Genomic DNA, 16,197 nt, shown 5'->3' with positions numbered 1-16,197 from the left:
AAAGTAAAAGGGAAGTCACTCAGTTGTGTCCGACTCCTAGTGACCCCATGGACTGCAGCCTACCAGGCTCCTCTGTCCATGGGATTTGCTAGGCAAGAGTACTGGAGTGGGTGCCATTGCCTTCTCCAATCATCTCTCTAGATGTTCTCTAATCTCTTACCTCTCATTTTCCAAAACACATCAAGAAAAAAATCACCTGTGAACATATTACACCCTAACTCCTGCCTTTTCACTTTTCAGTCTCTCACCACTCTCTCTAGCTTCATTCAGTGTTCAGATCCCCCCATACACCACGTTCTTCTCCCCTGTACCCCTCTGTCCAGGGGTCCTCCCACCTTTTATCCCTAGTGTGATAAAGGATGATCACACTAGCCTCATGTAGTATGGCTCCCTTGACTCCCAAGATCCCCAAAAAAGGATCTGAAGCTCTTCTTCTGTGACTCTACTAAATAGATTGCCACCCCTTTATCTACCGCCTGTGATAAATGCAATGATAATTCCCTGGCCCTGTACCTGATTTTGGGCTCCAAAATCACTGCAGATGATGACTGCAGCCATGAAATGAAAAGATGCTTGCTCCTTGGAAGAAAAGTTATGACCAACCTCGACAGCATGTTAAAAAGCAGAGACATTACTTTGCCAACAAAGGTCCATCTAGTCAAAGTTATGGTTTTTCCAGGAGTCATGTATGGATGTGAGAGTCAGACTATAAAGAAAGCTGAGCGCTGAAGAATTGATGCTTTAGAACTGTGGTGTTGGAGAAGACTCTTGAGAGTCCCTTGGACTGCACGGAGATCCAACCAGACCATCCTTAAGGACTGATGGTGAAGCTGAAACTCCAATACTTTGACCACCTGATGTGAAGAACTGACTCAGTGGAAAAGACCCTGATGCTGGGAAAGACTGAAGGTGGCAGGAAAAGGGGATGACAGAGGATAAGATGGTTGGATGGCATCACCATTGAATTAATGGACATGAGTTTGAGTAAACTCCAGGAGTTGGTGATGGACAGGGAGGCCTGGTATGCTGCAGTCCACGGGGTCACAAAGAGTTGAACACGACTGAGTGACTGAACTGAACTGTACCCGTCTGTGAGATTGCAGCCTGGGAGACTGTTAAGGGCAACAACTGCTTCTTATTACTCTCACAGCCCCCAGTGCCAAGCAAAGCGCATATATACTAGACCTTCATTAAATGTTTACTGAGCACTTAATCAAATACCCTTAACTACCTTGCTCCCAAGCTGTGAACTTCTCATTTCCCATAAGCTGTAAACTAAATCCTTTCCATTATTTAAGCACTGAACATCAAATGATAATAAAATTAATCTTGCTGGATGTGATCACTGTAATCACTGATAATGATTACACATGGGCAGAGTGGGAGGAGGTTGTGACTGGGATGGGACACAGGAAGAGGCTTCAGGGGTGGCTTCACCAGACTGTAGTTTCAAGGCAATCTGCCTTAGAATAATTCATTAACCCGCAGGACTAAGTCGTGGGCCTTCTGTGACTGTTTTCTCTTGCAATATGATGTAATTATATTAGTCTAACTTAAAATTACTAATATATAAAATACAGCTACTCACCAAAACAGAACTCAGCCTTTGGCCTTAGTTTAGTTGCATCGCTAACCTAACAAGAGAGAGAAATGAATCACTCACTTCTTCATATGCTGTTATAATCAACCTTAAACACTGTGAACTTCCACATGTACAATTTCCCAGTACTCACACACATTTAGCAACACAGATCTAAAGTTAAACTTTAAGGCAAATGAAAAAGAACTATAAATTAAATTTAGAACATGGGTCCCAAATGTAAGATACACAAAAACAAATGATACTTCCATGCTCTCTTTTAACAAAATTGTTTTTTCTTCAAAAGAAGTATGAAGAAACTGAAAATAAACCAGTAAGTTTTATGTCACACATATAAACATTTTTGGTTTCATGTAATTTTCAAAATACCCTCAAGGAATACTCCAAAGAAACCATGAATTCTTCCCAAATTGCATATTTCTAAATTAACTGCATGAGGAAATGGTGGTGGGTAAGGGCCAGATTGTATATTTAATAAAGGCCAAAAATCCAGAAGACACTCATCTGCAATGAGGAAACCAATGGCACTGGATCCTCACTTGTACATTAGAATACCCTAGGATAAGGGACCCCTTTTACTACATGCAGCACGTGGTTCCATCTGGAAAGTGAACAACTAGCTGCCCCTGGTTGCTGCTAGCCTTTATAAAGCAGCTCACATGGAAGCCCATCCAGGGCTGTTTGCCACCATCCAGGGCTGTTTGCCACGCTGCTGCCCAGTGTCTAAGGGCCCAGTGCCCTTAGAATTGTAGCATCTGTTCTGTACCTTCAGAAGGAATTCTAAGTTTAGGTTTCCTGACTGATCCCAACTACAAATTCAGAGCACTGAATCACAATGAAATTTGTTCCAGGGATAAATTCTGAGGGAGAAGTGGCAAGTCTAAAGTAGAGTACAAGGGTACAATTCAAACTTCAGTACGCTATGGGGCAGAGGTGAAACTTCACCACATAGAGAAGCTTATATTTAAAAAAGGAAGCAATGGAAGAGGGGAAAGCAGTGGCCAGTCAGTCTGCCTGTTTTACTGAATTAATATCTTAATCCTTAAAAAACCTCCCGTTTTTAAAAAGACCAGGCAATAAGCAATTGAAAAGACACAGGCACACAGGCAATTTCTACCTCAACTGCCTATTCCAATAAAATAGGCCTTTCCACATCACTTCACTAAGAGTCAAAAATCCCTGGCAGCACGTTTACACTGCAGTATATGTATACTGCAGGCAATCAAGTAAACTGATGAGGGGGTGGGGTGTTGGGGGGCATCTACAGTTTATTCCACAATGGAATCCTACACTTCCTAACAAAAGTTATAGAATGTAAGTTGCAAGCCACCCTGAAGTATTACTAAATGTCTTAAATTTATAGGAACACTTGAGGTATACTTAAAATTTGTCTTCTGCAAATTTACATAATAACGATTTTAAAGTAAAATGGTTCCCTTTAAATATGTAATTTTTGTTGTCCAAGGACTATTTTATTTTTTGGTCAATGAGAATGAATAGCTCTATTATAATACTGAATACAAAGCTTTTTATTTATCAAAAATATCTTTTTCTTTTAAACAGAGGCATTCTTGTAAATTGGTCCTCTGATGAAGACCTTTGCTAACAAATCCCAATATATGCATAATAGTATGTATATGCATATTATTTAATCATACTGTGTTGCTACTTTCATACCTCAAGTCATCACTAAGCTTATTACTTTCTGTAAAACAAAGCTATTAATAGTTCCTCAGCATCTCTCTATCTCAGTTCCCAAAACAGTAATAAAAGATAATAAGAGGGGGAAAACTACCTAATACAAATCTAAATTCTTGAAAAGAAAAATAGTATTGCAAAAATTTCTGAGAAGTCAACAAACATGAAAAGAAATCAGTAGAGACAAAGTCAAATGAGGGAAAAATCATCTTTCATCATGAAGATAGTTCTCCTCAAAGTAAGATGTAAAGAAACAAAAAGTCAAAGGTAATGAGATTAAAAATTAGTTTAAATAAACACAGATTTAGAAAAATCTTAACCAGATTTCCCAAAGACAGAACCTAACTATTAACAGATCAATCCACTTCTGACATTCATATGCCTAATCATAAAAGTTAATGTTAACTTCCCAATTTGCTACATTCTATAATTTAACTCTGTACTCTTTCTAAATTTGATGGAATTTCCTAATTTTACCAAAGAACTTCCTAAACATAGTAATCAGGTAGTGTTTTCAGTGTGATATGAACTACATCATCATCTTAAATGACAAAGAGAAGAGTCGGCTCCCTTTATTCATACTCTCATTCTTAGGGATCTTCATTCAAGCATGAATGTAAGACAATACACAGAGACTACCTTTGAAATGTAGGTAAGTTTAATGGCGCCAACACGTGATGATCCAGAAGGTAGGTTCTATAAACAAATTATTAACATATAATTAATATCCAACATTACAAATTTATTTAACATAAAATATCCTATACACACTAAAAAAAAGTTAAGAAATCAGATGTTTAGATGTCACACTTTACAAGTTAACTTTTCAGTTCAAGTATTTACTAGGTTTGAAATCAAGTGGACAACAAGGATAACAACAATGAACTCTTTCTGTTCCACCACAACACATTCTGTTATAGCTAAAGGCTGTCTTGTTATCATTATATCTAAACTTTTTTCATGAGCTTAACAAACCATAAACAAGATCAGATTTTGTTTCAGAAAGCAATGGGGAAAAAATATTTAGACATAAAACAAACAGAAAGGTAAGAAATTTCAAAAAAGTACATATACTACTTTGTTTTATTAAAATTATTAAATCACATATATGGCTTTAAAAAGACTGGATTTTCCCCCATTTAAATTATGTTAGTATTTATTACACCATTACTAATCTACATTGATACCATTTTTCAAGAAAATTATTGACACTTTTAAAACAGGGAATGTATATATTGGCACATTCATTAAAAATGTAATTATTCTTCCCTTCCAAGTTTGGGATATGGTATGTGTCTTAAAAGAAGGAGAATCATTTCTGCCTGAGGCTATCAGAAAAGACTCAGTGGAAGAATGAAAAGCATTGAAGCTAGACTTTATAAAGAAAAAGTTCGAAACACAAAGAACAGGACAGCGAATATTCCAGGCAGAGAAACAGATGAGTTTCACCAAGTGGATGAGGATGTTCTGTACTGAAAAGGGAAAGAGACTGTGCTGGGCTGTAAAACGGAGTCACACAGGGTTGAAGTAGGAAACAGTGGTTTAGGAACTTAAACTAACAACCTAATTATAGAGGACCTAAATAAGAAACAAAGTAGCAAGGAATTTATACTGTTAAGACTTGGAGGGAATTCCCTAGCCATGCAGTGTTTAGGTCTCAGTCCTTTCAGTGTGGTAGCTGGGTATCAATCCCTGGTCAGGGAACTAGGATCCTGCAAGCAGCCAAAAAAAAAAAAAATTATATATATACACACACACACATACATACACCATTAAAGAAGGCTTCTAAGCAGTTCTGTAATGAAAACTGTGCTTTAATTAAAATGTACTGGACTATAATAATCAAGGAAGATGGAGATGGGAAAACCAGACAGAAGAATCTGCAAAAAAGTAATAAACATAAAGACTGATAGATGATTTTAAAAGTAAAAGTAAAACAATCCTGATTTTGAAAGTTTCCTCCACTATAGATTAAGGATCAATTTTTAACTTCCTTTATAATAATGTACATTAAAGAAAAAAATCTATGGGTTTATTCTCATGAATGATTAGGAGGTACCTGTCTCAAACCTCTGTAAGCTTAGTGGAAACAGTTAATGATATGGAAGCCTAGACATTTAAAAGATGGGATTCTCAAACACAAACTGATTATTGTTTACAGGGGCATGTCTTTTCAAAACTCACTTCTATGCAAAGTAAAACTGCATTATGTTTTGCTTTAAACTCCAGACTATATATTGATACAAGCTTCTAAATTTATATCATAAATATGTACATAAAATTATAACTTTTAATGTGTATCTTTAAATGGTTGTCCTTATACAAAATGTTTTATGTTTAAAGAGTTTTTTCTTTTCAATTTGGATAAGGAAATGAAATGTTAAAATGTCTTCAAGCTCTTCTAACCACTATCAAACAGTTTTTTTCCCCAAATACTGCTATTCCACAATTTGAAATCATTATTTTTCAAGTCCTCCATAATTCTATCATTTGAACTAGGTGAATACAGCTCTAATCCCATGGGTGAGAAAAAGAAATGAGCAACTATGTCCTGACTGCATGACATAAAGGGTCATAAATTAGTGACACGTTAAGTACCTGGCAGATAAAGGATATTCAAAATATCTAGTTTCTACAAAGTGGTATGATTGCTGCCAATTTCAATCAGGAAAGAAATGGGTTTCAAATCTGTTATTTGACAATGAACAAGAAATAATAAACTAGTATGACATTTAAGATAAAAAGAGAAACAAACTATTCTTATGAGTTCCTCTACTCATTTTGCGAAAATCCTCTTTCAGGTTTTTTCAAATTCACTTTCTAATAAAGCTACTTAATTAACTCTCCACCATTTCTCACACCATCAACAAAACACAGAAAGCCCCAAACTGATTCCCTAGTAATACTCTAGAACGGATTTTTAAACCAATGGTTAATGTAAAGAAAGCAGTGATCAGAGGAAGAATGGCTCCCTAAGTACAGGCTATTAAATCAGTAGAACAGTGTGCAACCAGGTTGAATCATATGAAATCGCCATTTTTTTTTTAGTAGATCAAAATGGTAGTAAAATGGCAATTTCACGTGGTTCAACCACAATAATGTTAGCAAGACATTTTACTAAAGTTTTCATAAAGAGATATGTCTTAATACATTTTAAAGTGACACTTTAAAGCTGGTATTGAAGGCTAATACACTGAATGATAGAACACAGATTGTAAAAGATTCTTATCAGTTGGAATGAAGAGATAAAATTATTAAGAACAAACTGAATAAAAAGACAAATTTAAAATTCTGCACTCCATTCAAAAAAACTAATGGGCTAATTAATTACACCACAGAAATCTGGCTTTAAAAAAAGAGTTAATGTGAAAAAGATCTAGCTAAGTACACACTTTAACATATACCCTCCCTGCTACAGCCAAAGCCAACTGTTTTCCAGGTACGCCACAGGGTTCCTTACTTTGATTTCCTGCCCCACACTACTGGGTGAGCACTGAATACCCACTTCTCCACATCCTGGCCAAAATCATACTCTTTCTTCCAGGTCAATTCCAAATGTTACTACCACTTCTGGGAGGACCTTCACTCCCTCTGCTAGCTACAATCACAGCTTTCCTCTGAAATCCAAGTTTATTGTTCCTTTGGTGTAATATACATATTCTATTTTGTTCTTTTCCTTTAGTTCTGTTTAAGTGGGAAGTACTGACAAAAGGAGAAATTCTAAGGAGAAGAACCTATTATATAAAGACAGAGAAACAATCAAGCAGTTGTAAATAACATTCAGGAGAAACTGTACAAGAGTCAACCAGATCTTATGAAAGAGACAAATCAAGGGAAGCTCATAGGTAGAACTGAGCAATGGCTTGTGTGGGAAGGAAAATCAGAAACTGGAATCTAGTAAACGGTAATCAGAGGGAGTCAAGAGGGGCCAAGTTACTCCCCACCTTGGAAACATGGAGTGGGATTGTGCTACAGATTAAGAGATGGGCAATAAAAAGGAGAACTGGATTCATGTTTTTAAAAAAAAGGGAAAAAAGGGTAAACATGAACTTCTGATTTCTGCTGACTGGTTCCTTCTCCCAATGACTCTGATCAAGTAAATAAAGGTATTAATCATGTAGCTGCACAGACAGGTTACTGTCACCCAAGGAAGTTGGTCATACTCAGAGATAAGAGAGTAAAACAGGGTATCGATAAGTTCAATAAGGACAAGGGTAGAGAAGACACAGTTCCTAGCAAAAAAAAGCCTCATACAAGGTCAGCAATCAAATAATGTAAACTGAATTAAAATACAAATAATCCTCCAAAATTTGAAAGGCTGCATGTGGATATAGGACCAAATGCATAGAGATTCAGAGGGTAAAGTAGATCAATAAATAGAAGATACAAAGAACTAGATTTTGGCATGCAAAACAATAATTAAAGCTGTCTCAAATATAATAAATACCTTTTAGTAATGTGTAGTTCAAACAACATAGTGAACATCAGGGATAAATGGGTCTCTTGCATTAAGGAGGAGACTGAATTAATACTAAGGATTAAGATCCCTTACAACTCAAAAAAATTAGTTTGAAGTTTATAATTTCTTTTAATTATCAGCAGAAGTTGTCAGTAATATCTGGTATAGTAAATGATAAATGGATAAACTTCAAACCCAAGATATATGACATTATATTTTCTAAAATAATGGCTGATGATCAACTTCCAGTTACACTGTGTGAGCTTGTGTACATTGTAAACCCCTAGAGGCCCTGATTATCATCTTATTACCTTTCATATAAGAGAATTTTTTAAAAAACCTATCACTATCAGGCTCCAATTCACCATCTCTCCTTGGTCTGTCCCCAGCAGAAGAGACGATGAGGGGATGTTTGCTTCCGGACTGCACTTGCTTTTCACAAAGTCCTGCTGGGATTACTCAGAACCCTGTGGCCTTCAAGGGTACTACTGACTTACTACTTCTTCAGTTATCAAGTATTTATCTTATTCTCTTTTTTCTTTGATTTTTTTTACTGAAGTGTAGTTGATCTACAATGCTGTGTTAATTTCTGCTGCATATATATATACATACACACACACACACACACGTGCACAAAATGAACATATTTTCTGCATAAATGAAGAAAATGAAAGAAAATGAATTCATTTTTATATTCTTTTCCATTATGGTTTATCTGAAAGTATTAAATATAGTTCCCCACAACTCAAATTCTATATGAACAAATATAAATGTATTAGCAATATGCATTTTGCCTAATCTAAAATCAATATTGAAGAGAAAAGAACACCACACTCGTTGTTAGGGGCTCTGGTTCCTTCTCTGTGAAACAGAACAGAACCTCCTACCAGTCCCTGCTCTCCTCAACTTTTCATTCCTCACCTGTAGAGGTCATCCCCTAGACCAGATCAGCTTAGAAGTTTGCTAGGGACTCGTCTCTTGCTTTGCACTTACTTCCTTGCAATATACATCTCAATTTGAATTAAGAGTTTCACGGGTAAAGAAAATTTAAAACTTCTCAACAGATGATCTCCAGGCCAAGGCCTCTCAAAGATGATAAAAATGGTATTCTAATTTTTAATAGATGACATCTGCCCCCAATAATTTGCAAGGTAACAACAACAACAACAACAACAACAAAAAAACAAATTCACAAATGGCTGTCACTCAAATCTGACACTAAAAAATGAAAGGACTACACAAGTGCAAGAGTGTCAACTTGGTTAAGCAGCTTATTTACCAGAAGACAGTCCTCTCGCCTGGAAAATCCCATGGGCGGAGGAGCCTGGTGGGCTGCAGTCCATGGGGCTGCGAAGAGTCGGACATGACTAAGCGACTTCACTTTCACTTTTCACTTTCATGTATTGGAGAAGGAAATGGCAACCCACTCCAGGGTTCTTGCCTGGAGAATCCCAGGGACGGGGAAGCCTGCTAGGCTGCCGTCTATGGGGTTGCACAGAGTCGGACATGACTGAAGCGACTTAGCAGAGCAGCAGCAGTCTCTATCTTAGAGACAGTATCTTAAATCTAAATAATCCAAAAACTTTCTACCAGAGTTAGAGTTGTTTCTCCCAAGGAAGGAAAAACAAACACATGCCTAAATTTTTATCAAATAAACTGAGCTTCATCTTCTGAACTTTATCACAGTAGGATTTGGGGGTACACAGGGCAAGGAGAATAGTAGAAATAAGTAGTCAGTAGAAATAAATTTAAATATATGTTGTTTAGGAGACAAATCCTAACACCTGAATAGTATATCAAATACTTTAATAATTAATAATTAAAATTCATATGCTTTTGAAGAGGGAACCTTTTGGATTTTACAAACCTGTGGATTATCCATGTACCATACAAAACTATCTTCTCTGGTATCCAGTATGAAGTACCTCCGAAGAAACTTCCCACTGTTTTCATTTTCTTCAATGTCTAGAAAACCACAAATGCGATTCTGACGATCCACATAAGGCATTTCTGAGCTTGAACATTACACTGTAAAAAAAAAAATTAGCAGTAAGTACTTCTCAGTGGACTTCAAGCACAAAATATGCTATGGTACAATTTATTCAACAAAGAGCCTACTTTCCAACATTAGTTGGGAGCTGATTAATGTGAATACATAAAAGCAAGGGCAAAAATCACCTGCAATTAAGTTTACTGTGAGTGGTTACTATATGCAACTGTACACTGATGGGGACAAAGGAGAACTATTCATCTCAGCTGAATAATTTACTTACTTTTTTCCCCAAGAGTAGGCACCATCATCCCCTCTTCATGTTAACAGATAAGAAATTTAACACTGAGTAGGGGAAGTGACTTTCCAAAATTAGTGAACTAGTAGGTAATGAAACAAAACATGAACCAAGATTCTTGGACTCTAGAGCTTGTATCTTAACCTTCCCATCTAAAACCCTTAGAATTATTAAACCAAAACGAATCAAAATAAAGTAAGCTAACATGATAAAAAGAGAGATAAGCAGGTATTCTATGCTTAGTCACTCAGTCATGTCTGACTTTTTGAAATACCATGGACTGCAGCCCACCAGGCTCCTTTGTCCACGGGGATTCTCTAGGCAAGAATACTGGAGTGGGTTGCCATGCCCTCCTCAAGGAGTCCTTCTCAACCCAGGGATCAAATACAGATCTGCAGCATTGCAGGTGGATTCTTTACTGTCTGAGTCACCAGTGAAGCAGGTATTATGTGCCTCCTAACAGAAGACACAAACATCAGCAATGAAGTGCATATAACAACAACAACAAAAACGTTTTATCGCAATCTGATCAAGTCTCTAGATTTCCATAAGGTCAACTCATAATTCATAGGAAATAAAGAACACAGAGGAACATATCAAACTGCAAAAGTGGGAAACATTAGGACCAAAAGTCCATTTTCTTCAGCAAATAAATTATTAAAGGAAAAAGAAGAGAGAAGTTACAGATGAAAAGAAACTTCAGAGGTATATCATATTTTGATTCTGAAGGACTGAAATTTTTGCTGTGTTGATTAAAGTTAAAAATCATGACTTGGGTAAAAGGCAGTGTTTCCATCCATTTTTCTCTAGAACTATAGATATGTGATTCCCTCCTGATGTGATGCAAATCTCTAGATTGTTCTTACTCTGGTCCTTCTAGAGCCAGTGTCAACATCTTGTGACAGATTGAATTATTTACGTAACTAGTTCTTCATTAAACTCATGGCGAAAATTCAGTTAGAATATGCCCTGATACACTGCCTATCTAAATCACTTAACTGTATGCAGCTAGAGAAATGGTGACACACACCAAAATGTTTAAAAAAAAACTATCCATTAAGTTTGTATACATGTGTTATCATAAATCTGACACTTGGAGATAATTTTTTCATAAACTTACCCAAAGTTTTTAAAAACTTCTAAAATGTAACCAAAACTTGAAAAATCAATACACTATACTAACACATATTAACAGGTAAAAACTATCAACTTGTGTGGTATACTGCTATGAAGAAAGACACAGGCCAAAGGAACAGAATTAAGAGACCAGAGACAAACCCATACATTTGTGGCTGATTTTCAACGAGGGTGTCAATACCATTCAATGGGAAAGAAAAGCCTCTTTAACAAACAGTGCTGGGACAACTGGCTATTCATATGAAACTGTTATATTTTTTACTCTCTGTCATGTCAAACTCTTTGTAACTCCTCCTCTGTCTCCAGACAAGAATACTGGAGTGCGTTGCTATGCCCTCCTCCAGGGAATCTTCCCAACCCAGGGATTGAAACCAGGTCTCCTGCATTGAAGGCAGATTCTTTACCACCTGAGCCACCAGGGAAGCCCTATTCATATGCTTTAGAATTAAACTGGACCCTTATCTTATAGAGCTTCCCTAAGAGCTCAGTTGGTAAAGAATCTGCCTGCAGATGGGGGTCACAAGTCCACCTATGGCTGATTCATGTCAATGTATGGCAAAAACCACCACAATATTGTAAAGTAATTCAGTTCAGTTCAGTTCAGTTGCTCAGTCATGTCCAACTCTTTGTGACCCCATGAATTGCAGCACGCCAGGCCTCCATGTCCATCACCAACTCCCGGAGTTCACTCAAACTCATGTCCACCGAGTCAGTGATGCCATCCAGCCATCTCATCCTCTGTCGTCCCCTTCTCCTCCTGCCCCCAATCCCTCCCAGCATCAGAGTCTCTTCCAATGAGTCAACTCTTCGAATGAGGTGGCCAAAGTATTGGAGTTTCAGCTTCAGCATCATTCCTTCCAAAGAAATTCCAGGGCTGATCTCCTTCAGAATGGACTGGTTGGATCTCCTTGCAGTCCAAGGGACTCTCAAGAGTCTTCTCCAACACCACAGTTCAAAAGCATCAGTTCTCCGGCGCTCAGCCTTCTTCACAGTCCAACTCTCACATCCATACATGACCACAGGAAAAACCACAGCCTTGACTAGACGGACCTTTGTTGGCAAAGTAATGTTGGCAAAGCTTTTGAATATGCTATCTAGGTTGGTCATAACTTTCTTTCCAAGGAGTAAGCGTCTTTTAATTTCATGGCTGCAGTCACCATCTGCAGTGATTTTGGAGCCCCAAAAAATAAAGTCTGACACTGTTTCCACTGTTTCCCCATCTATTTCCCATGAAGTGATAGGACCAGATGCCATGATCTTTGTTTTCTGAATGTTGAGCTTTAAGCCAACTTTTTCACTCTCCACTTTCACTTTCATCAAGAGGTTTTTTAAAGTAATTAGCCTCCAATTAAAATAAATTAATTAAAAAAGAAAAAAGAATCTGCCTGCAATGCAGGAGACCCCAGATTGATTCCTGGGTTGGGAAGATCTGCAAGAGAAGGGATAGGCTACCTACTCCAGTATTCTTGGGCTTCCCTTGTGGCTCAGCTGGTAAAGAATCCGCCTGCAATGAGGAAGACCTGGGTTTGATCCCTGGGTTGGGAAGATCCCCTGGAGAAGGGAAAGGTTACCCACTTCAGTATTCTGGCCTGGAGAATTCCATGAACTGTATAGTCCATGGGGTCACAGAGAGTCGGACATGACTGAGCAACTTTCACTTTCACATCTTACTCAAAATGAATTAATCATTCATTTTCAGTTGAATTAGATGAATTGTTGAATTAGATGAATTGAATAAGATGAATTAATTGTCTTACTCAAAATGAATGAAAATAACTCAAAATGAATTAATCAAAATATAACAGCTAAAACTATAAAACTTTAGGAAAACAAAAGAAAATCCGTGACCTTGGCTTTGGCAATGAATTCTTATATATGACACTGAAAGCACTAGCAACAAAAGAAAAAATAAGACAAATTGGACTTCACAAAAATTAAAAAATTTTTTGCATCAAAGGACATCAGGAAAATGAAACAAAACTGTATATAGAATGGGAGGAAACTTTTGAAGTCACAGTCTAATATCCAGAATATACAAAAAAAAAAAAAAAAACAACCTCTTAAACTCAACAACAAAAGTACAAATCCAGTTTAAAAATGGACAAAGGACTTAAAAAGACATTTCTCTCAAAGAAGAGAAGCAAATGGCCAACCAGAACACAAGAAGATGCTCGATATTATTTGTCACTAGGGAAACGTAAATCAAAAGCACAATGAGCCACCACTTCACACCCACTAGAATGAATATAATTAAGAGAGGAAAATAATAAGTATCGGCAAGGAAGGAGAGAAATTAGAACCCTCCTACATTGCTGGTGGGAATGTAAATGGCACAACAGCTGCATAAAACAGTTTAGTGATTCCTCAAAAGTTAAACACAGAATTACCATGTGACTCAGCATCTGCACTCCCAGGTATATATCCAAAAGAATTAAAACACTTATACATGAACTTATGCTTATACTCAACTTATACTCAAACACTTATACATGAACGTTGACAGCAATACTAACCACAAGAGCCAAAAAGTGTGAACAACCCATGTCCATCAACATGTATAATACATACAATGGAACATTATCCAGATACAGAAAGGAATGAGCTATCAATACTTTCAGTCAAATTCCAAGATATTTTATAAACACTGATGAGGTGATTCTATTCTGTAAGTTGAAATGCAAAGATCTAGAAAAGCTAAATCTATTTTCAAAGAACAGACTTATACTACTTGATTTCAAGACTAACCATAGAGCTACAGCAATGAAGATAGTGTAGGATTGGTGAAAAGATAACGATAAATACAGGGAACAGAATAGCATGCAGAAACAGACTCATATATACACCGTCAACAGATTTTCAACAGATGTCAATGCCATTCCAAACATCTTTAATAAATGATGTTGGAACAATTAGTGAGTCATGTCAAAAAAAAATTAACCTGAAATGGATTGGAAACCTAATATACAATTAAAATTCTAATACATTTATATATACACATATATAAAATATATACCGATATATATTTTATGAATATATGGGATTCCCAGGTGGCTCAGTGGTAAGGAATCCACCTGTCAATGCAGGAGATTCAGGAGATGTGGGTTGGATCCCTGAGTTGGGCAGATCCCCTGGAGGAGGAAACGGCAACCCACTCCAGTATCCTTGCCAGGAAAATCCCAAGGACAGGAGGGCTACAGTCTGTGGGGTCACACAGACTCGGACTCGACTGAGAGTGCACACACATACATGAATATATACATATATGAATCAAAGTCTTCATGACCTTAGGGTTAGATAAAGATTTCTTAGGTAAGACACGAAGAGCCTAAACCATAGACATGGTTAATATAATGGACTTAATAAAAATTAAAAACTGCTCTTTGAAAGACACCAGTTAAGAAGTCAAATGATGAGCTGCAGAACATGAGAAAATATTCAGTACACATGTATCTATCACATAACACATATCCAAAAATAGGCAAGGAACTATTACAATAAGACAAACAAAAAAACTGGAAAATAGGCAAAAAAAATCTGAACAGACAAGTCAACAAAGAAGATATAATGGTTTTTTAAAAATAATAAAAAGAAAAAAGACATACAAATAATAAATAAGCATATAAAGATGCTCATCATCATTAGTCAAGAAGATGCTACAAATAAAACCTGTGAGATACCACTGCACACCTACTAAAATGGCTACAACAAAAACAAAGAAAATCCTGGCAATACCTAATGCTGTCAAGAATGTGAAGCAAATGAACACGTTCTCTCATATTACTGAAAGGAATGCAAAATGGCAAAGCAACTTGGGAAGACACTTTGGCAGTTTCTTAGAAAGTTATACTACCCTTAACAATACAACCCAGCAATCCCACTCCTAGGTATTTATCCAAGTGAATTGCAATCTTACCTTTACACAAAGTGAAGTGAAAGTGAAAGTCACTCAGTCATGTCCAACTCTTTTGAGATCCCAAGGACTATATAGTTCATGGGATTCTCCAGGCCAGAATACTGGAGTGGGTAGCCTTTTCCTTCTCCAGGGGATCTTCCCAACCCAGGGATGGAACCCAGATCTCCTGCATTTCAGGCAGATTCTTTACCAGCTGAGCCACAGGGAAGCCCATGTATATGCAAATGTTTAAAACGACATTATTCATAATTGGCAAAAAGCAGAAACAATCCAAATGTTCTTTAACTGGTAAATGAAGAAACTGTGTTACATCCAATACAGTGGAATACTACCTAGCAAAATAAAGGAACAAAGTAGAGATATATACAACGTGTGTAAATGCCAGATGCATTTTGCTAAGTGAGAGAAGTCAGACCAAAAGGCTACAGGGATAGAGAACAGATCAGTGAGAGTGGCTGACTTCAAAGGGTAATTTATGGAGTGACGAAACTGTTCTGATCATGATTGTGATAAGATACACAACCATACATTTATCAAAAATAGTAGGCTCACATACCACACAGAGTGAGCTATACTGCATATGAAGGAAAAAAAAAAAAAGAAACCTACAGTGATATAAAGCAGACAACAGTTGCTAGGGCTTGTCATAGGCCTGACTACAAAAGAACACTAGAGAAAAAATTTTTTGGCAACACAGATGTTGCACATCTAGACTGTGGTACAGCTTAAACAATTACATGCATCCATCAAAACTTATAGAACTGTACACTAAAAGGAGTAAAATTTACTGTATGTAAAATTATACCTCAATAATGGTGATATGTTTTTGAAACATACACACTCACCTAGAATGGCTAAAATTAAAACAGACTGACACCACCAAATATTGTCAAAGGTGTGGTGCATCCAGAATTTATGTACTGCTGATGAGAATGTAAAATGGTACAAGCACTGTGGGAAAAGTTCTGGCAATAAAACCAAACATACACCTAACCCAGCCATTCTATTCCTAAGTGTTACTCAAGAGAAATGAAAGTATATTCATGCAAAGAGTAATTCATAAATATTCATAGCCGCTTGATTCATAATAGCTCCAAACCAG

General features: G+C 36.8%; 1 protein-coding gene across 18 annotated transcripts in view; it reads right to left on the bottom strand.

Moving 5' to 3' along the window:
• Positions 1-16,197, bottom strand: part of PLEKHA1 (pleckstrin homology domain containing A1) — a 54,557-nt gene that overhangs the window by 25,283 nt on the left and 13,077 nt on the right. For 13 of the 18 annotated variants that reach the window (XM_086378006.1, XM_086377999.1, XM_086378012.1 and 10 more), the window contains exons 2-4: positions 9,625-9,785; positions 3,938-3,994; positions 1,589-1,634 (exon numbers count right to left, since the gene is read on the bottom strand). In XM_086378006.1, the coding sequence (XP_086234132.1) occupies positions 1,589-1,634; positions 3,938-3,994; positions 9,625-9,765 (244 nt within the window). In that variant the 5' untranslated portion in view covers positions 9,766-9,785. The remainder of the gene's footprint in view (positions 1-1,588; positions 1,635-3,937; positions 3,995-9,624; positions 9,786-16,197) is intronic. The other 5 variants (XM_086378014.1, XM_086378008.1, XM_086378010.1 and 2 more) reach the window with 2 other exon arrangements.

This window comes from Bos grunniens, chromosome 26 (assembly GCF_055505025.1).
Source record: "Bos grunniens cultivar Pamir isolate PY7600 chromosome 26, Bosgru_T2T1.0, whole genome shotgun sequence".
NCBI classification, from domain to species: Eukaryota; Metazoa; Chordata; class Mammalia; order Artiodactyla; family Bovidae; genus Bos; species Bos grunniens.
The sequence above is the reverse complement of the archived record's forward strand: the minus strand, read 5'-3'. Positions and strand labels throughout refer to the sequence as shown.